The 22,151-nt window shown below is 51.4% G+C and overlaps 1 protein-coding gene across 1 annotated transcript in view; it reads right to left on the bottom strand.

Moving 5' to 3' along the window:
* Positions 1-22,151, bottom strand: part of PPP2R1A (protein phosphatase 2 scaffold subunit Aalpha) — a 95,447-nt gene that overhangs the window by 23,894 nt on the left and 49,402 nt on the right. Inside the window, exons 11-12 of the mRNA XM_075329054.1 lie at positions 5,117-5,177; positions 4,515-4,669 (exon numbers count right to left, since the gene is read on the bottom strand). Coding sequence (XP_075185169.1) covers positions 4,515-4,669; positions 5,117-5,177 — 216 coding nt within the window. The remainder of the gene's footprint in view (positions 1-4,514; positions 4,670-5,116; positions 5,178-22,151) is intronic.

Genomic DNA, 22,151 nt, shown 5'->3' with positions numbered 1-22,151 from the left:
GATATGGTGGAGGCCGTGGCTTCCACCCACATCAGAATCCGCCGGACTTCCTGGAAGGCTTGCCGACTGCGTGTGCCGCCTTGGTGGTTGATGTATGCCACCGCTGTGGAGTTGTCCGACTGAATTCGGATCTGCTTGCCTTCCAGCCACGGCTGGAACGCCTTTAGGGCAAGATACACTGCCCTTATCTCCAGAACATTGATCTGAAGGGAGGACTCTGTCGGAGTCCAGGTTCCCTGAGCCCTGTGGTGGAGAAAGACCGCTCCCCACCCTGACAGGCTCGCGTCCGTCGTGACCACAGCCCATGATGGGGGAAGGAAGGATTTCCCCCCCGACAGAGAAGTGGGGAGAAGCCACCACTGAAGGGAAGCCTTGGCTGCCCGTGAAAGGGAGACGTTCCTGTCGAGGGACGTCGACTTCCCGTCCCATTTGCGGAGAATGTCCCATTGAAGTGGACGCAGATGAAACTGCGCAAAAGGAACTGCCTCCATTGCTGCTACCATCTTCCCTAGGAAGTGCATGAGGCGCCTCAGGGGGTGTGACTGGCCTTGAAGGAGAGATTGCACCCCTGTCTGTAGTGAACGCTGTTTGTCCAGCGGAAGCTTCACTATCGCTGAGAGAGTATGAAACTCCATGCCAAGATATGTCAGTGATTGGGCCGGTGTCAGATTTGACTTTGGAAAATTGATGATCCACCCGAAACTCTGGAGAGTCTCCAGAGCAATGTTCAGGCTGTGTTGGCATGCCACTTGAGAGGGTGCCTTGACCAGCAGATCGTCTAAGTAAGGGATCACCGAGTGTCCCTGAGAGTGTAGGACTGCTACCACTGCTGCCATGACCTTGGTGAAGACCCGTGGGGCTGTCGCCAGGCCGAAAGGCAGTGCCACGAACTGAAGGTGTTCGTCTCCTATGGCGAAACGCAGGAAGCGCTGATGCTCTGGTGCAATCGGTACGTGGAGATAAGCATCTTTGATGTCGATTGATGCCAGGAAGTCTCCTTGGGACATTGAGGCTATGACGGAGCGGAGCGATTCCATCCGGAACCGCCTGGTTTTTACGTGTTTGTTGAGCAGTTTTAGGTCCAGAACAGGACGGAAGGATCCGTCCTTTTTCGGTACCACAAACAAGTTGGAGTAAAAACCGTGACCCTGTTGCTGAAGAGGAACAGTGATCACCACTCCTTCCGCCTTCAGAGTGCACACCGCCTGAAGAAGAGCATCGGCTCTCTCGGGGGGCGGAGATGTTCTGAAAAATCGAGGACGAGAGCTGAACTCTATCCTGTAACCGTGGGATAGAATGTCTCTCACCCATCGGTCTTTTACCTGTGGCAGCCAGGCGTCGCAAAAGTGGGAAAGCCTGCCACCGACCGAGGATGCGGTGTGAGGAGGCCGAGAGTCATGAGGAGGCCGCCTTGGGAGCGGTTCCTCCGGCGGTCTTTTTAGGACGTGACTTAGACCGCCATGAATCGGAGTTCCTCTGATCCTTTTGAGGCCTTTTGGACGAGGAGAACTGAGACCTTCCCGCGGGCCGAAAGGACCGAAACCTCGATTGTACCTTCCGTGGTTGAGGTCTGTTTGGTTTGGACTGGGGTAAGGATGAGTCCTTTCCCTTGGATTGTTTAATGATTTCATCCAATCGCTCAAACAGGCGGTCGCCAGAAAATGGCAAACCGGTTAAGAACTTTTTGGAAGCGGAGTCTGCCTTCCATTCACGTAGCCACATGGCCCTGCGGACTGCCACCGAATTGGCGGATGCTACCGCCGTACGGCTCGTAGAGTCCAGGACAGCATTAATGGCGTAGGACGCAAACGCCGACGCCTGAGAGGTTAAGGACACCACTTGCGGAGCAGATGTACGTGTGACTGCATTAATCTGCGCATGACAAGCTGAGATAGCTTGTAGTGCCCAGACGACTGCGAATGCTGGAGCAAAAGACGCGCCGATAGCTTCATAGATGGATTTCAACCATAGCTCCATCTGTCTGTCAGTGGCATCCTTGAGTGAAGCCCCATCTTCCACTGCAACTATGGATCTAGCCGCCAGTCTGGAGACAGGAGGATCCACCTTAGGACACTGAGCCCAGCCCTTGACAACGTCAGGGGGGAAGGGATAACGTGTATCCTTAAGGCGCTTGGAAAAACGCTTATCTGGACAAGCTCGGTGTTTCTGGACTGCCTCTCTGAAGTCAGAGTGATCCAGAAACATACTCAATGTACGCTTGGGAGACCTGAAACGGAATTTCTCCTGCTGAGAAGCTGACTCCTCAATTGTAGGAGCTGGTGGAGAAATATCCAACACCTGATTGATGGTTGCTATAAGGTCATTCACTATGGCGTCACCATCAGGTGTATCCAAGTTGAGAGCGGTCTCAGGATCAGAATCCTGATCTGCTACCTCCGCTTCATTATCCAGAGAGTCCTCCTGCTGAGACCCTGAATAGTGTGATGAAGTCGAGTGAATTTCCCAGCGAGCCCGCTTAGGCGGCCTGGGACTGCGGTCCATGTCAGAGACCTCACCCCGGGATCCGTGGGTCACCCCAGGAGCACTTTGCTGCTCCAACTGAGGGGGGCCTGGGGTCAATGATTCAACAGTGCCCGTGGCCTGAGTCACCGGTCTGGACTGTAAGGCTTCTAGTATCTTAGCAGACCATTTATCCATACTCTCAGACAGTTTGTCAGCAAATACTGCAAACTCCGTCCCGGTCACCTGGACAGTGGTAGCAGGTGGTTCCACCTGGGCCACCAGTAGCAGAGGCTCCGGCTGAGTAAGTGCCACAGGGGCCGAGCATTGCACACAATGAGGATCGGTGGAACCTGCCGGTAGTATAGCCACACATGAGGTACAGGTTGCAAAGTAAGCCTGTGCTTTGGCACCCTTGCTTTTTTGCGGACGACATGCTGTTGTCTCCTCTGAGTACAATCCAGGAGGGTATATAGCCAAAAATCAACAGTGCGACCGTACAGTGTAAATGTATAGCATATAAGCATATATATATATATATGTACACTCCGGCACTCAGTGGGGCCAGCACCTCAGGTGCTGCTTACCGACCACTAAAAAGCGGTTGTGTGATCACCAGATTCCCTGCCTGGGCCTCCCAGAGCCGTGTTGTCTCTCCTCTCCAGCGTCAGAAGTGCTGACAGGAATGGCTGCCGGCATTCTGTGGGGAGGAGGGGGCCGTGGGCGTGCCCTAGAAAGTGCGGGAATCTGGAGCCCCACTGTGCTGAATGAGGGGGGAGGAGGATACAGAGTATGCTCCAGCCCTCAGCGCTGACGTCCTGTACAGCGTCCCGCCCTTCCCCTGACTGACAGGCCTGGGGGCGGGAATATGCGATACTAGGCCGCAAAAGCCGGGGACTAAAGTTATAAGCGTGGCCGGCATATAAGCGCGGCCGGCGCGGTAGTCCCCGGCGCACTAACACACCCAGCAGTGCTGCAGTGTATATGGCACAAGCGCTCCATGCGCGGTCCCCACGGGGACACAGAGTACCTCAAAGTAGCAGGGCCTTGTCCCTGACGATACCCGGCTCCTGTCCAGCAGATTCCCCAGGGGCTGCGGAGGGAGCACGGTCCCCTGTGCCTGGAGACCGATTAGGGTCCCACTTCACCCAGAGCCCATTAAGGGATGGGGAAGGAAAACAGCATGTGGCTCCTGCCTATGTACCCGCAATGGGTACCTCAACCTTAACACCGCCGACCAGAGTGGGGTGAGAAGGGAGCATGCTGGGGGCCCTGTTATGGGCCCTCTTTTCTTCCATCCGACATAGTCAGCAGCTGCTGCTGACTAAGATGTGGAGCTATGCGTGGATGTCAGCCTCCTTCGCACAAAGCATAAAAACTGAGAAGCCCGTGATGCACGGGGGGTGTATAGGCAGAAGGGGAGGGGCTTTACACTTTTAAGTGTAATACTTTGTGTGGCCTCCGGAGGCAGAAGCTATACACCCAATTGTCTGGGTCTCCCAATGGAGCGACAAAGAAACACAAATTCAAAAGGGGGGGGGGGGGGGGAGAGAAAAAAAAAAAATAAAAATCCTGCAGTGTCCAATCTACATCATACAAGATCGACCACTTTTACTGCACATTGATCTGTATGAGGGAGGGGGGGGGAGCATTTTTATTGAGAGATAGTAGCAATCCCTCCACAAAAAAAAAAAAAAAAAAAAAAAAAAAAAAAAAAAATGTTGTTACCAATAAAGCCCCCTAACTTATCTCAAAAAAACAACCTCCACTCAGGTCAACTGTCCGTGGAAACATTGGGGGAGGGGGAGGTCTCATGTCACTGGAAGAACCAAGACCACACGGCTCCCACCGAATAAAATCTAGTGAGGTCTGCACTCCCAAATCTAAATGCCCCCCTTTTTCTGAGCCCACCTGTGCTAAAATCGCACTAAGTGTGTAGCATTATTGCAATGGGGAGAGCGCACTTAATGTGTTATGGGGTGTGGGTCTCCAGAGGCAGACGCTGGGCACAGTTATGGGGGCACAATGTATAAGAGAAGCTGCCGATCACTTACGTTGATGCAGAACAGCGTGGTCATTCGATGCAGGTAGTTTGGATCATTGGACATGGCCAGTACCTTGGGGATGATGGTGGCCTGAGCCCAGTCCTTACCAAACTTCTCCACCAGCTTCTTCAGGTTGCTTGTTGCCGCCTCTCGGATGGCATACACTGGAAACGAGAGAAGGGTCCGGTAATGCAATGTAAAAAGGTATCCGGGGGTTGATCCAATGCGATTTTTGCAGCAATTTGAGATATTAACACTTTGTTGCCGTCCACCGCTGCGGCCTATCTTGTTATAGCTGCGGTGGTCGGTCACCTAGGCAACAAGCTATAAATCAGAAGAAAGTGAATATCTCAATGGATGAAAAAATTTTAATAAAGTAGTAAAAATTGCCAAATTGTGATGTTCAAGAACTATTCCACGATGCTCCATTTATGAAACGGGAATAAGGGTAATGCCGCCAAGTGTCCGATTGTGGAGGAGGGTTACCAAATCCAGATAGTGGGGTCATGCGTGAACACTACTTACTCCGCTGAGGGCCTGAAAATGGAAGATTTAAAAAACAAAAAAAAAAAAAAAAAAAAAAAAAAAAAAAAAAAAAACACACGTCTTACCGTGATCCACCAGCCACGCCATGCATAAAGAATTCAGCTTCTCATCGAAGAACTCTACACCCTGCAAAGAAATAGAGAAAAAAAATCAATAAATAGTTACTGCATGTGAGCTTTAAGAAAAAAAAAAAAAAAAAAAAATAATAAAAAATAAATAAATAAATAAATAAATAAATAAATAGAAAAAAGTACAAGACCGCCCCCTGATGGTAATATAATATACTACATGTGTTATGAGGAGTCCTATGTGTAGGACGCGGCTCGACAGTCCCAGTTACCAGAAACTTCCAGCACAAGCCCCGGGGGGAAATCTCGCCTGCTAGACCGGAGCGCGGAGGAGTTTACAGAAAGGAACATTGCACTAATATTTCACCAGCATCGTAAGCAAAAAGGGAGAAAAAGTGAAATGGTATCCAAAAAGCAAAAGTAAAGTGACCGATCTGTATGAAGCTACAGCAGGCGGGAACATCTCAAAAAGAACACCCTAAACTCTAACAAAAGGGATCCTACAATCAGGACCACCACTTTCGGGCTCAGAGAAAGTGGCTCCGGTTCTGGCATCATATAGTCATTCATCTGATCGGTTGACAGGTAATATCTCACTAAATGTAGAATAAAAAAAAAAAAAAAATGAACTGGTCATGGTGAGCTCACTGATTGATACTCAGTTTACTCATTCTGGAGGCAGCACAACAAAAGGTCACAGAAAGCAAATGATGCAAAAGTTAATAAATGATTATTTTTTATTATTATTTTAATGTTATGATTTTAATTTCATTATGATTTTATTATTTTAATTAAATTTATAATTTAAAATATATTTTAATTTAATAAAATAAGTTAAAGAAGGGAATTTTGTTTACTTACCGTAAATTCCTTTTCTTCTAGCTCCAATTGGGAGACCCAGACAATTGGGTGTATAGGCTATGCCTCCGGAGGCCGCACAAAGTATTACACTCAAAAGTGTTAAGCCCCTCCCCTTCTGCCTATACACCCCCGTGCTCCCACGGGCTCCTCAGTTTTGGTGCAAAAGCAAGAAGGAGGAAAAAGAATTATAAACTGGTTTAACGTAACTTCAATCCGAAGGAATATCGGAGAACTGAAACCATTCAACATGAACAACATGTGTACACAAAAAAACAGGGGCGGGTGCTGGGTCTCCCAATTAGAGCTAGAAGAAAAGGAATTTACGGTAAGTAAACAAAATTCCCTTCTTCTTTGTCGCTCTATTGGGAGACCCAGACAATTGGGACGTCCAAAAGCAGTCCCTGGGTGGGTAAAATAATACCTCGTAAAAGAGCCGTAAAACGGCCTCTTCCTACAGGTGGGCAACCGCCGCCTGAAGGACTCGTCTACCTAGGCTGGCATCCGCCGAAGCATAGGTATGCACCTGATAGTGCTTCGTGAAAGTGTGCAGGCTCGACCAGGTAGCCGCCTGACACACCTGCTGAGCCGTAGCCTGGTGCCTCAAAGCCCAGGACGCGCCCACGGCTCTGGTAGAATGGGCCTTCAGCCCTGAGGGAACCGGAAGCCCAGCCGAACGGTAAGCTTCGATAATTGGCTCCTTGATCCACCGAGCCAGGGTTGATTTGGAAGCCTGTGACCCTTTACGCTGGCCAGCGACAAGGACAAAGAGTGCATCCGAGCGGCGCAGGGGCGCCGTACGAGAAATGTAGAGTCTGAGTGCTCTCACCAGATCTAACAAGTGCAAATCCTTTTCACATTGGTGAACTGGATGAGGACAAAAAGAAGGTAAGGAGATATCCTGATTGAGATGAAAGGGGGATACCACCTTAGGGAGAAATTCCGGAACCGGACGCAGAACCACCTTGTCCTGGTGAAACACCAGGAAAGGGGCTTTGCATGACAGCGCTGCTAGCTCAGACACTCTCCGAAGTGAAGTGACCGCTACTAGAAAAACCACTTTCTGCGAAAGGCGTGAGAGAGAAATATCCCTCATTGGCTCGAATGGTGGTTTCTGAAGAACCGTCAGCACCCTGTTCAGATCCCAGGGTTCTAACGGCCGCTTGTAAGGAGGGACGATGTGACAAACCCCCTGCAGGAACGTGCGTACCTGTGGAAGTCTGGCTAGGCGCTTCTGGAAAAACACAGAGCGCCGAGACTTGTCCCTTAAGGGAGCTGAGCGACAAACCCTTTTCCAGTCCAGATTGAAGGAAGGACAGAAAAGTGGGCAAAGCAAAAGGCCAGGGAGAAATACCCTGAGCAAAGCACCACGACAGGAAAATTTTCCACGTCCTGTGGTAGATCTTGGCGGACGTTGGTTTCCTAGCCTGTCTCATAGTGGCAATGACCTCTTGAGATAACCCTGAAGACGCTAGGATCCAGGACTCAATGGCCACACAGTCAGGTTGAGGGCCGCAGAATTCAGATGGAAAAACGGCCCTTGAGATAGCAAGTCTGGTCGGTCTGGTAGTGCCCACGGTTGGCCGACCGTGAGATGCCACAGATCCGGGTACCACGACCGCCTCGGCCAGTCTGGAGCGACGAGGATGACGCGGCGGCAGTCGGCCCTAATCTTGCGTAACACTCTGGGCAACAGTGCCAGCGGAGGAAACACATAAGGGAGCTGAAACTGCGACCAATCCTGAACTAAAGCGTCTGCCTCCAGAGCTCTGGGATCTTGAGACCGTGCCATGAACGCTGGTACCTTGTTGTTGTGCCGGGACGCCATGAGGTCGACGTCCGGCACCCCCCAGCGGCAACAGATCTCCTGAAACACGTCCGGGTGAAGGGACCATTCCCCTGCGTCCATGCCCTGGCGACTAAGATAATCTGCTTCCCAGTTTTCCACGCCTGGAATGTGAACTGCGGAGATGGTGGAGGCCGTGGCTTCCACCCACAGTAGAATCCGCCGGACTTCCTAGAAGGCTTGCCGACTGCGTGTGCCGCCTTGGTGGTTGATGTATGCCACCGCTGTGGAATTGTCTGACTGAATTCTGATCTGCTTGCCTTCCAGCCACTGCTGGAACGCTTTCAGGGCAAGATACACTGCCCGTATTTCCAGAACATTGATCTGAAGCGAGGACTCTTGCTGGGTCCACGTACCCTGAGCCCTGTGGTGGAGAAAAACCGCTCCCCACCCTGACAGACTCGCGTCCGTCGTGACCACCTCCCAGGATGGGGGTAGGAAGGATTTCCCTTTCGATAATGAAGTGGGAAGAAGCCACCACCGAAGGGAAGCTTTGGTCGCCTGCGAGAGGGAGACGTTCCTGTCGAGGGACGTCGGCTTCCTGTCCCATTTGCGAAGGATGTCCCATTGAAGAGGACACAGGTGAAACTGCGCGAAAGGAACTGCCTCCATTGCTGCCACCATCTTCCCCAGGAAGTGCATGAGGCGTCTCAAGGTGTGTGACCGACCTTGAAGGAGAGATTGTACCCCTGTCTGTAGTGACCGCTGCTTGATCAGCGGAAGCTTCACTATCGCTGAGAGGGTATGAAACTCCATGCCAAGGTATGTCAGCGATTGGGCCGGTGTCAGATTTGACTTTGGAAAATTGATGATCCACCCGAAACTCTGGAGAGTCTCCAGGGTAGCATCGAGGCTGTGTTGGCATGCCTCTAGAGAGGGCGCCTTGATCAACAGATCGTCCAAGTACGGGATCACCGAGTGACCCTGAGAGTGGAGGACCGCTACTACAGTAGCCATAACCTTGGTGAAAACCCGTGGGGCTGTTGCCAGGCCGAACGGCAGTGCCACGAACTGCAGGTGTTCGTTCCCTATGGCGAAGCGCAAGAAGCGCTGGTGCTCTGGAGCAATCGGTACGTGGAGATAAGCATCCTTGATATCGATCGATGCAAGGAAATCTCCCTGGGACATTGAGGAGATGACGGAGCGGAGGGATTCCATCCGGAACCGCCTGGTCTTTACGTGTTTGTTGAGAAGTTTCAGGTCCAGGACAGGTCGAAAAGACCCGTCCTTCTTTGGGACCACAAATAAGTTGGAGTAAAAACCGTGGGCCTGTTGCTGAAGAGGAACAGGGACCACCACTCCTTCTGCCTTCAGAATGCCCAGCGCCTGCAGAAGAGCCTCGGCTCGCTCGGGAGGCGGGGATGACCTGAAGAATCGAGTCGGGGGACGAGAGGTGAACTCTATCTTGTAACCGTGAGACAGAATGTCTCTCACCCAACGGTCTTTTACCCGTAGCAGCCAGGTGTCGCAAAAGCGGGAGAGCCTGCCACCGACCGAGGATGCGGAGTGGGGATGCCGAAAGTCATGAGGAAGCCGCTTTGGTAGCGGCACCTCCGGTGGACTGTTTAGGACGTGACTTAGACCGCCATGCATCAGAGTTCCTTTGATCTTTCTGAGGCCTTTTGGACGAGGAGAATTGGGACCTGCCCGCGCCCCGAAAGGACCGAAACCTCGACTGCCCCTTCCTCTGTTGGGGTATGTTCGGTTTGGGCTGGGGTAAGGATGTATCCTTTCCCTTGGATTGTTTGATGATTTCATCTAAACGCTCGCCAAACAATCGTTCGCCCGAAATTGGCAAACTGGTTAAGCGCTTTTTGGAAACAGAATCTGCTTTCCATTCCCGTAGCCACAAGGCCCTGCGGAGTACCACCGAATTGGCGGCTGCAACCGCCGTACGGCTCGCAGAGTCCAGGATAGCATTAATAGCGTAAGACGCAAATGCCGACGTCTGAGTGGTTATGGACGCCACCTGTGGCGCGGACGTGCGTGTGGCTGCGTCAATTTGCGCTTGACCTGCTGAGATAGCTTGTAGCGCCCATACGGCTGCGAATGCTGGGGCAAAAGAAGCGCCGATAGCTTCATATATGGATTTCAACCAGAGCTCCATCTGTCTGTCAGTGGCATCTTTGAGTGAAGCCCCATCTTCCACTGCAAGTATGGATCTAGCTGCCAGTCTGGAGATTGGAGGATCCACCTTGGGACACTGAGTCCAGCCCTTGACCACGTCAGGGGGGAAAGGGTAACGTGTATCCTTAAGGCGCTTAGAAAAACGCTTATCTGGACAAGCATGGTGATTCTGGACTGCCTCTCTGAAATCAGAGTGGTCCAGAAACATACTCTGTGTACGCTTGGGAAACCTGAAACGGAATTTCTCCTGCTGGGAAGCAGACTCCTCCGCCGGAGGAGCTGAGGGAGAAATATCCAACATACGATTGATGGACGCAATAAGGTCGTTCACTATGGCGTCCCCGTCCGGAGTATCAAGATTGAGAGCGGCCTCATGATCAGAATCCTGATCAGCTACTTCCGCGTCATCGACCAGCGATTCCCCTCGCTGAGACCCTGAACAATATGATGATGTCGAGGGAAAATCTAAGCGAGCTCGCTTAGTTGGTCTGGGGCTGGGGTCTGTGTCAGAACCCTCAGCTTGGGATCCATGAGATACCCCGGGAGGACATTGTTGGTCCAGCTGAGGTGGGCCCGGGAACAAAGAATCAACAGAGTCCCTGTGCTGAGATACCGGCCTGGACTGCAAGGCTTCTAGTATCTTAGCCATAGTCTCAGAGAGTTTTGCAAACTCCGTCCCTGTCACCTGAACAGTGTTAGCAGGTGGCTCCCCCTGGGCCCCCCCTAGCAGAGGCTCTGGCTGAGCAAGTGCCACAGGGGCCGAACAGTGCAGACAATGAGGGTCAGTGGAACCTGCCGGTAGCGGGGTCGTACATGCGGCGCAGGCAACATAATAAGCCTGTGTTTTGGCACCCCTGCCTTTCGTGGGCGCCATGCTATTATCTTCCCTGAGCAACACAATAGGGTATATAGCCAGAAAAACGACTGTGCACTATACAGTGTAAAGTAAACATAAAATGTTACACTACTGCACAATGGGGCTAGCACCACAGGTGCTGCTTACCACCCGCTTAAAGCGGTTGTGAGGCCACCAGAGTCCCTGCCTGGGTCTCCCAGATTTTGTCCCCCTCTGCAGCGTCTGAGGAGCTGACAGGAATGCGTCCTGAGTAGAGGAGGGAGCCGTGGGCGTGACCCAGAAAGAGCGGGAACTGGTGCCTGCACTGTGCACAGTGAGGGGAGTGGAGTATGCAAAGCATGCTCCAGCCCTCAGTGCTGCTCGTTCTATGCAGCGTCCCGCCCTTCCCCTGCCTGTCAGGGCTATGGGCGGGAGGAAAGGAAACTAGGCCGCAAATAAGCCGGGGACTCTAGTAATAAACGCGGCCGCCGTAAAAGCGGCCGGCGTGGAAGTCCCCGGCGCACTACAAGTCCCAGCCGCGCCGCATTATTTCCAAGGCAGCGGCGGTCAATGCGACAGTCCCTATACATAAACACACTCAGCAACGCTGAGTGTGTAATGGCACATATTAACCCGGTCAGCTCCGCGGTCCCCGGTGCACTAGCACACCCAGCAAATCTGGAGTGTTGCTGTGCGCGGTCCCCACAGGGATACAGAGTACCTCCAAGTAGCAGGGCCATGTCCCTGAACGATACCCGGCTCCTATCCAGCAGGCTCCCCAGGAGTTGTGGATGAAGCACGGTCTCAGTGCCTGAAGACCGATAGGATCCCACTTCCACCAGAATCCTGAGGGGGATGGGGAAGGAAAACAGCATGTGGGCTCCAGCCTCCGTACCCGCAATGGATACCTCAACCTTAACAACACCGCCGACAAGAGTGAGGTGAGAAGGGAGCATGCTGGGGGCCCTATATGGGCCCACTTTTCTCCCATCCGACATGGTCAGCAGCTGCTGCTGACCAATCTGTGGAGCTGTGCGTGCGTGTCTGACCTCCTTCGCACAAAGCAAAAAACTGAGGAGCCCGTGGGAGCACGGGGGTGTATAGGCAGAAGGGGAGGGGCTTAACACTTTTGAGTGTAATACTTTGTGCGGCCTCCGGAGGCATAGCCTATACACCCAATTGTCTGGGTCTCCCAATAGAGCGACAAAGAAATCATATTAAGATAATAATTGTTTTAATTATTTTTCATTGTAACCTTAAGCTTATGATTTATTATTATTAATAATAATAAAATATTAAAATCATAAGCATAAGGTTAAAATCCTAAAATGAAAAATAATTATTAAAATAATATATTTTAACTTTATTATTTTATTAAATTAAAATATATTTTAAAATTAAAGAAGGGAATTTTGTTTACTTACCGTAAATTCCTTTTCTTCTAGCTCCAATTGGGAGACCCAGACAATTGGGTGTATAGCTATGCCTCCGGAGGCCACACAAAGTATTACACTAAAAGTGTAAAGCCCCTCCCCTTCAGCCTATACACCCCCCGTACTGCTACGGGCTCATCAGTTTTGGTGCAAAAGCCAGAAGGAGGAAAAAATTATAAACTGGTTTAAAGTAAATTCAATCCGAAGGAATATCGGAGAACTGAAACCATTTAACATGAACAACATGTGTATACAAAAAACAGGGGCGGGTGCTGGGTCTCCCAATTGGAGCTAGAAGAAAAGGAATTTACGGTAAGTAAACAAAATTCCCTTCTTCTTTGTCGCTCCTAATTGGGAGACCCAGACAATTGGGACGTCCAAAAGCAGTCCCTGGGTGGGTAAATAATACCTCATAATAGAGCCGTAACGGCTCCGTCCTACAGGTGGGCAACTGCCGCCTGAAGGACTCTCCTACCTAGGCTGGCATCTGCCGAAGCATAGGTATGCATCTGATAGTGTTTCGTGAAAGTGTGCAGGCTCGACCAGGTAGTTGCCTGACACATCTGCTGAGCCGTAGCCTGGTGTCGCAAGGCCCAGGACGCTCCCACGGCCCTGGTAGAATGGGCCTTCAGTCCTGAGGGAACCGGAAGCCCCGAGGAACGGTAAGCTTCGAGAATTGGTTCCTTGATCCACCGAGCCAGGGTTGATTTGGAAGCTTGTGTCCCTTTACGCTGGCCAGCGACAAGGACAAAGAGAGCATCGGAGCGGCGCAGGGGCGCCGTACGAGAAATGTAGAGTCTGAGTGCTCTCACCAGATCTAACAAGTGCAAATCCTTTTCACATTGGTGAACTGGATGAGGACAAAACGAGGGTAAGGAGATGTCCTGATTGAGATGAAAAGTGGGCAAGGCAAATGGCCAGGGAGAAAACGCCTGAGCAGAGCACCACGACAGGAATATTTTCCACGTCCTGTGGTAGATCTTGGCGGACGTTGGTTTCCTAGCCTGTCTCATAGTGGCAATGACCTCTTGAGATAATCCTGAAGACGCTAGGATCCAGGACTCAATGGCCACACAGTCAGGTTGAGGGCCGCAGAATTCAGATGGAAAAACGGCCCTTGAGACAGCAAATCTGGTCGGTCTGGCAGTGCCCACGGTTGGCCGACCGTGAGATGCCACAGATCCGGGTACCACGACCTCCTCGGCCAGTCTGGAGCGACGAGGATGGCGCGGCGGCAGTCGGCCCTTATCTTGCGTAACACTCTGGGCAACAGAGCCAGAGGAAGAAACACATAAGGAAGCTGAAACTGCGACCAATCCTGAACTAAGGCGTCTGCCGCCAGAGCTCTGTGATCTTGAGATCGAGCCATGAATGTTGGGACCTTGTTGTTGTGCCGTGACGCCATTAGGTCGACGTCCGTCATCCCCCAGCGGCAACAGATCTCCTGAAACACGTCCGGGTGAAGGGACCATTCCCCTGCGTCCATGCCCTGGCGACTGAGAAAGTCTGCTTCCCAGTTTTCTACGCCCGGGATGTGAACTGCGGATATGGTGGATGCTGTGGCTTCCACCCACAGCAGAATCCTCCGGACTTCCTGGAAGGCTTGCCGACTGCGTGTCCCACCTTGGTGGTTGATGTAAGCCACCGCTGTGGAGTTGTCCGACTGAATTCGGATCTGCTTGCCTTCCAGCCACTGCTGGAACGCTTTTAGGGCAAGATACACTGCCCGTATTTCCAGAACATTGATCTGAAGTGAGGACTCTTGCTGAGTCCACGTACTCTGAGCCCTGTGGTGGAGAAAAACTGCTCCCCACCCTGACAGGCTCGCGTCCGTCGTGACCACCGCCCAGGATGGGGGTAGGAAGGATTTCCCTTTCGATAATGAGGTGGGAAGAAGCCACCACCGAAGGGAAGCTTTGGTTGCTTGAGAGAGGGAGACGTTCCTGTCTAGGGACGTCGGCCTCCTGTCCCACTTGCGTAGGATGTCCCATTGAAGAGGACGCAGGTGAAACTGCGCGAAAGGGACTGCTTCCATTGCTGCCACCATCTTCCCCAGGAAGTGCATGAGGTGCGTCAAGGGGTGTGACCGACCTTGAAGGAGAGATTGTACCCCTGTGTGTAGTGAACGCTGTTTGTCCAGCGGAAGCTTCACTATCGCTGGAAGAGTATGAAACTCCATGCCAAGATATGTCAGTGATTGGACCGGTGTCAGATTTGACTTTGGAAAATTGATGATCCACCCGAAACTCTGGAGAATCTCCAGAGTAACGTTGAGGCTGTGTTGGCATGCCTCTTGAGAGGGTGCCTTGACCAGCAGATCGTCTAAGTAAGGTATCACTGAGTGACCCTGAGAGTGGAGGACCGCAACTACTGTAGCCATGACCTTGGTGACAACCCTTGGGGCTGTCGCCAGGCCGAACGGCAGTGCCGCGAACTGAAGGTGTTCGTCTCCTATGGCGAAGCGCTGATGCTCTGGAGCAATTGGTACGTGGAGATAAGCATCCTTGATATCGATCGATGCTAGGAAATCTCCTTGGGACATTGAGGCGATGACGGAGCGGAGGGATTCCATCCGGAACCGCCTGGTCCTTACGTGTTTGTTGAGCAGTTTTAGGTCCAAAACAGGACGGAAGGACCTGTCCTTCTTTGGAACCACAAACAGGTTGGAGTAGAAACAGTGACCCTGTTGCTGAAGAGGAACCGGGACCACCACTCCTTCTGCCTTCAGAATGCCCACCGCCTGCAGAAGAGCCTCGGCTCGCTCGGGAGGCGGAGATGTTCTGAAGAATCGAGTCGGAGGACGAGAGCTGAACTCTATCCTGTAACCGTGAGACAAAATGTCTCTCACCCAACGGTCTTTTACTTGTGGCAGCCAGGTGTCGCAAAAGCGGGAGAGCCTGCCACCGACCGAGGATGCGGTGTGAGGAGGCCGTAAGTCATGAGGAAGCCGCCTTGGTAGCGGCACCTCCGGCGGTCTTTTTAGGGCGTGATTTAGACCGCCATGCGTCGGCGTTCCTCTGATCCTTCTGAGGCCTTTTGGACGAGGAGAATTGTGACCTGCCCGCACCCCGAAAGGACCGAAACCTCGACTGTCCCCTCCTCTGTTGGGGTGTTTTTGGTTTGGCTTGGGGTAAGGATGTTTCCTTTCCCTTGGATTGTTTGATGATTTCATCCAATCTCTCACCAAACAAACGGTCGCCAGAAAATGGCAATCCAGTTAAGCACTTTTTGGAAGCCGAATCTGCCTTCCATTCCCGCAGCCACAAGGCCCTGCGTATTACCACCGAATTGGCGGCTGCAACCGCCGTACGGGTCGCAGAGTCCAGGACAGCATTAATAGCGAAGGACGCAAATGCCGACGTTTGAGAGGTTATGGACGCCACCTGCGGCGCAGACGTACGTGAGTGCGTCAATTTGCGCCTGACCAGCTGAGATAGCTTGGAGTGCCCATACGGCTGCGAATGCTGGAGCAAAAGACGCGCCGATAGCTTCATAGATGGATTTCAACCAGAGCTCCATCTGTCTGTCAGTGGCATCCTTGAGTGAAGCTCCATCTTCCACTGCAACTATGGATCTAGCCGCCAGTCTGGAGATTGGAGGATCCACCTTGGGACACCGAGTCCAGCCCTTGACCACGTCAGGGGGAAAAGGGTAACGTGTATCCTTAAGGCGCTTGGAAAAACGCTTATCTGGATAAGCTCGGTGTTTCTGGACTGCCTCTCTGAAGTCAGAGTGGTCCAGAAACATACTCTTTGTACGCTTGGGAAACCTGAAACGGAATTTCTCCTCCTGAGAAGCTGACTCCTCCACTGGAGGAGCTGAGGGAGAAATATCCAACATTTCATTGATGGACGCAATAAGATCATTCACTATGGCGTCCCCATCAGGAGTATCAAGGTTGAGAGCGGCTTCAGGATCAGAATCCTGATCAGCTAGCTCCGCTTCATCATACAGAGAGTCCTCTCGCTGAGACCCTGAACATTGTGATGATGTCGAGGGAATTTCATAGCGAGCTCGCTTAGTCGGTCTGGGGCTGCGGTCCGTGTCAGAGACCTCACCCTGGGATCCATGAGACACCCTGGGAAGACATTGCTGTTCCAACTGAGGGGAACCAGGGGACAATGATAACACAGTGCCCCTGGCTTGAGATGCCGGCCTGGACTGCAAGGCTTCTAATCTTAGCCATAGTCTCAGAAAGTCTTTCAGTAAAAACTGCAAACTCCGTCCCTGTCACCTGGACAGTGTTAACAGGTGGTTCTCCCTGGGCCACCCCTAGCAGAGGCTCCGGCTGAGAAAGTGCCACAGGGGCCGAGCATTGCACACAATGAGGGTCAGTGGAACCTGCCGGCAGTATAGTCGTACATGCTGCACAGGCAGCATAGTAAGTCTGTGCTTTGGCACCCTTGCTATTTGTGGACGACATGCTGTTGTCTCCTCTGAGCAATACAGGAGGGTATATAGACAAAAATCAACAGTGCACCATACAGTGTAAAGTATAGTCTATAATCATATAATCTATAAGTACACTTCTGCACTAGTGGGGCCAGCACCACAGGTGCTGCTTACCGCCTGCGCAAAGCGGTTGTTTGGGCACCAGAAATCCTGCCTGGGTCTCCCTGAGCTTGTCTCTCCTCTCCAGCGTTAGCAGAGCTGAGAGGAATGGCTGCCAGCGTCCTGGGGAGAGGAGGGAGCCGTGGGCGTGACCCAGAAAAGTGCGGGAACTGGTGCCCCACTGTGCAGAGTGAGGGGGGTGGAGTATGCAAAGCATGCTCCAGCCCTCAGTGCTGCCGACCTGTACAGCGTCCCGCCCTTCCCCTGACTGGCAGGGCTGGGGGCGGGAAAAGAATGAGACTAGGCCGCAGAAGCCGGGGACTATAGTTATAAGCGCGGCCGCCGTATAAGCGCGGTCGGCGCGGAAGTCCCCGGCGCACTAACAGTCCCAGCCGCGCCGCAGGCATAACCATGGCAGCGGCGGTCAGCGCGGCAGTCCCCCTACACAAATACACTCAGCGACGCTGAGTGTATAGTGGCACACATGCAGCCAGCGCTGCTGTCCCCGGTGCACTAGCACACCCAGCAATGCTGGAGTGTTGCTGTGCGCAGTCCCCACGGGGACACAGAGTACCTCAAAGTAGCAGGGCCATGTCCCTGAACGATACTCGGCTCCTATCCAGCAGGGTCCTCAGGAGCTGTGGATGGAGCACGGTCTCCTGTGCCTGGAGACCAATGGGATCCCACTTCACCCAGAGCCCTAAGGGGGATGGGGAAGGAAAGCAGCATGTGGGCTCCAGCCTGCGTACCCGCAATGGATACCTCAACCTTAACAACACCGCCGACAAAAGTGGGGTGAGAAGGGAGCATGCTGGGGGCCCTGTTATGGGCCCTCTTTTGTTCCATCCGGCATAGTCAGCAGCTGCTGCTGACTAAGCTGTGGAGCTATGCGTGGATGTCTGACCTCCTTCGCACAAAGCATAAAAACTGATGAGCCCGTAGCAGTACGGGGGGTGTATAGGCTGAAGGGGAGGGGCTTTACACTTTTAGTGTAATACTTTGTGTGGCCTCCGGAGGCATAGCTATACACCCAATTGTCTGGGTCTCCCAATTAGGAGCGACAAAGAAATTTTAATTTTATTATGATTAAAATACATACATACATTATATACATACACACACACTTAACTACTTTTGGACTATTTGTAGACTAAACGTCCAGGCAGCCCATGCTTCACTCTGCACAGAGATTGTGTCAATGGCTGCAGCCAGGAATCTAAGTGATATATTGTTGTATTCAGGGCCTCTTTTGCTCTAATATTTATTATTATTATTATTATTATTAATATCAATGTTAAAATCATAAAATGAAAAATAATATTTTAATATCATGCTTTTAACTTTATTATTATTTTATTAAATTAAAATAATATTTTAAATTGTGTATGTAGTGTAGGTGTATTAATACACTCACCTGCCGCTCTTTCCAGCGTCCAGCACCATTGTGCGCCTCTTCTCTGTGACGTCCCTGCACTTCACAGATCACTATGTTTGGTGTCTAAGCCTGAAGTCTCTTCTGCCATGTAAATCTATGTAGCCTTGCTCTCATGCTCCATAGACTTACATCGTAAAAGCTACTTGCAGGTCTCGCAGAGCGCTGCATGGCTAGAGAGTCTGCAATGTGGAGACGGCACTCAGAAAAGGAGCAGCATGGCTCTGGACGCCGGAGAAAGCCGCCGAGGACTTTAATGTCAGTGCAGAGTAAGTAGGTGTGTGTGTATAATAATTAAATATATACATACACATGTGTGTGTGTGTGTGTGTGTGTGTGTGTGTGTGTGGTGAGGATCCATTTGTTGGCAGCATTTTTTATTCTTGACTCCAGCACTGGTACATAAGATCAGGATGCAGTGACAGTGCCTCTTCCTCCAGACCCAGAGATCATGTGACCACTGGGGTAAAGAGGGAGCAGGAGCTACTGTAAGAAACACCGTCCCAGTGAATGAGGTGAATACACCAGCCCCAGTTACAGGGAAAATATCCCAAAAAAAAGAAGTAACATGGTAATATGTTCCCTAAAAAGGTTTTAATTTATTCATTCATTCATTGTTTTCCTTCCCTTCTTCCAAAAGCCATAAGGTCTTTATTTTCCATCAATATTGCCATATGAGTGTTTGTGGGGTTTTTTTTTTGCAAACTGAGTTAAGTGCAATTCCACAATTTTTTTTTTTTTTTTTTATTTATTTTTTATTATTTACCATGGTCACTATGGTGAAACTGACCTGACCGTATGATTCTCCAAGGTCAGCAGATACCAAACATGTAAAGTTTTATTACAATAGTTTTTTGTTTTTGGAGAGGGGGGGGGGGATTTTCGGGCAAAGTGATGGCTTATTTTTTGTACACTGGAAAGGACGACCTCCTATGAAGTTCACAGGCAGTTTGTAATGACAGACGGGGGTCATCAGTTGATCCGCCGCCTGGCATGCCAATCCATTGTGGTCACAGGGAGCCAAAGAGAAAGGAATGATGCCCTCCGCCCGCCGCATGTTAAATCCCAGAGATTGGCAGTGGATTCCACCAATTTGCATTTGCTGTCAACAGATCAGATGATGCGCAGGCTCAGCGTGCAAGCCCACATCAAAAGGGAGGGACACGAACTTGGACGTACCAGTACATCATAGGTTGTGAAGGGGTTAACACACCCAAATCTGCGGATTTATCCCCCCCTGCTTTACATTGTAGCCTTGGTTACTCATATTAGCGTCCGTATAATAATCCGTATAATAAGGCGCTCTAGCAACAGGTTGTTGCTACTTAAAGATGACCTGTTACTTGAGCAAAAAAAAAAAAAATAATAATATATAATAATAATAATAAATAAATAATAAATAATAAATTAAAAAAAAAATTGAGATACATTTTGCATATCAAAGAAGGGAATTTTGTTTACTTACCGTAAATTCCTTTTCTTCTAGCTCCTATTGGGAGACCCAGACAATTGGGTGTATAGCTTCTGCCTCCGGAGGCCACACACAGTATTACACTTTAAAAAGTGTAACCCCTCCCCTCTGCCTATACACCCTCCCATGGATCACGGGCCCATCAGTTTTGGTGCCAAAGCAGGAAGGAGGAAACTTATAAATTGGTCTAAGGTAAATTCAATCCGAAGGATGTTCGGAGAACTGAAACCATGAACCAAAGAACAATTCAACATGAACAACATGTGTACACAAAAGAACAACAGCCCGAAGGGAACAGGGGCGGGTGCTGGGTCTCCCAATAGGAGCTAGAAGAAAAGGAATTTACGGTAAGTAAACAAAATTCCCTTCTTTGTCGCTCCATTGGGAGACCCAGACAATTGGGACGTCCAAAAGCAGTCCCTGGGTGGGTAAAATAATACCTCGTAAAAGAGCCGTAAAACGGCCTCTTCCTACAGGTGGGCAACCGCCGCCTGAAGGACTCGTCTACCTAGGCTGGCATCTGCCGAAGCATAGGCATGCACCTGATAGTGTTTCGTGAAAGTGTGCAGACTCGACCAGGTAGCCGCCTGACACACCTGAGCCGTAGCCTGGTGCCGCAATGCCCAGGATGCACCTACGGCTCTGGTAGAATGGGCTTTCAGCCCTGAAGGAATCGGAAGCCCAGAAGAACGGTAGGCTTCAAGAATCGGTTCCTTGATCCACCGAGCCAAGGTTGACTTGGAAGCCTGCGACCCCTTACGCTGGCCAGCGACAAGGACAAAGAGCGCATCAGAACGGCGCAGGGGCGCCGTGCGAGAAATGTAGAGCCGAAGTGCTCTCACCAGATCTAACAAGTGCAAATCCTTTTCACACTGGTGAACTGGATGAGGGCAAAAAGGTAAGGAGATATCCTGATTGAGATGAAAAGGGGATACCACCTTAGGGAGAAATTCCGGGACCGGACGCAGAACCACCTTATCTTGGTGAAACACCATGATGGGGGGCTTTGCATGAAAGCGCTGCTAGCTCAGACACTCTCCGAAGTGATGTGACTGCCACTAGGAAGGCCACCTTCTGCGAAAGGCGTGATAGAGAGACATCCCGCATCGGCTCGAAAGGTGGTTTCTGAAGAGCCGTTAGCACCCTGTTAAGATCCCATGGTTCCAGCGGACGCTTGTAAGGTGGGACTATGTGGCAAACTCCCTGCAGGAACGTGCGGACCTGCGGAAGCCTGGCTAGACGCTTTTGGAAAAAAAACACGGAAAGCGCCGATACTTGTCCCTTGAGAGAGCCGATAGACAAACCCTTGTCCATTCCGGATTGAAGGAAAGAAAGAAAAGTGGGTAAGGCAAACGGCCAGGGGGTAAAACCCTGATCAGCGCACCAGGATAAGAAGATCCTCCAAGCCCTGTGATAGATCTTGGCGGACGTTGGTTTCCTGGCCTGTCTCATGGTGGCAAGGACATCTTGAGATAACCCTGAAGACGCTAGGATCCAGGACTCAATGGCCACACAGTCAGGTTGAGGGCCGCAGAATTCAGATGGAAAAATGGCCCTTGAGACAGCAAGTCTGGTCGGTCTGGGAGTGCCCACGGTTGACCCACCGTGAGGTGCCACAGATCCGGGTACCACGACCTCCTGGGCCAGTCTGGAGCGACGAGGATGGCGCGGCGGCAGTCGGACCTGATCTTGCGTAACACTCTGGGCAGCAGTGCCAGAGGAGGAAATACATAAGGCAGTCGAAACTGCGACCAATCCTGAACTAATGCGTCCGCCGCCAGAGCTCTGATCTTGAGACCGTGCCATGAATGCCGGGACTTTGTTGTTGTGCCGAGACGCCATGAGGTCGACGTCCAGCGTTCCCCAGCGGCAACAGATCTCTTGAAACACGTCCGGGTGAAGAGACCATTCCCCTGCGTCCATGCCCTGGCGACTGAGAAAGTCTGCTTCCCAGTTTTCTACGCCCGGGATGTGAACTGCGGAGATGGTGGAGGCTGTGGCTTCCGCCCACAGCAGAATCCGCCGAACCTCTTGGAAGGCTTGACGACTGCGTGTGCCGCCCTGGTGGTTGATGTACGCGACCGCCGTGGCGTTGTCCGACTGTATTCGGATCTGCCTGCCCTCCAGCCACCGCTGGAACGCCTTTAGGGCTAGATACACTGCCCTTATCTCCAGAACATTGATCTGAAGGGAGGACTCTGTCGGAGTCCAGGTTCCCTGAGCCCTGTGGTGGAGGAAGACCGCTCCCCACCCTGACAGACTAGCGTCCGTCGTGACCACAGCCCAGGATGGGGGCAGAAAGGATTTTCCCTTCGACAAAGAAGTGGGAAGAAGCCACCACTGAAGAGAGGTTTTGGCTGCCAGTGAAAGAGAGACGTTCCTGTCTAGGGACGTCGACCTCCTGTCCCATTTGCGGAGAATGTCCCATTGAAGTGGACGCAGATGAAACTGCGCAAAAGGGAACTGCCTCCATTGCTGC

The sequence above is a fragment of the Anomaloglossus baeobatrachus genome, chromosome 11 (genome assembly GCF_048569485.1).
Source record: "Anomaloglossus baeobatrachus isolate aAnoBae1 chromosome 11, aAnoBae1.hap1, whole genome shotgun sequence".
NCBI classification, from domain to species: domain Eukaryota; kingdom Metazoa; phylum Chordata; class Amphibia; order Anura; family Aromobatidae; genus Anomaloglossus; species Anomaloglossus baeobatrachus.
The sequence above is the reverse complement of the archived record's forward strand: the minus strand, read 5'-3'. Positions and strand labels throughout refer to the sequence as shown.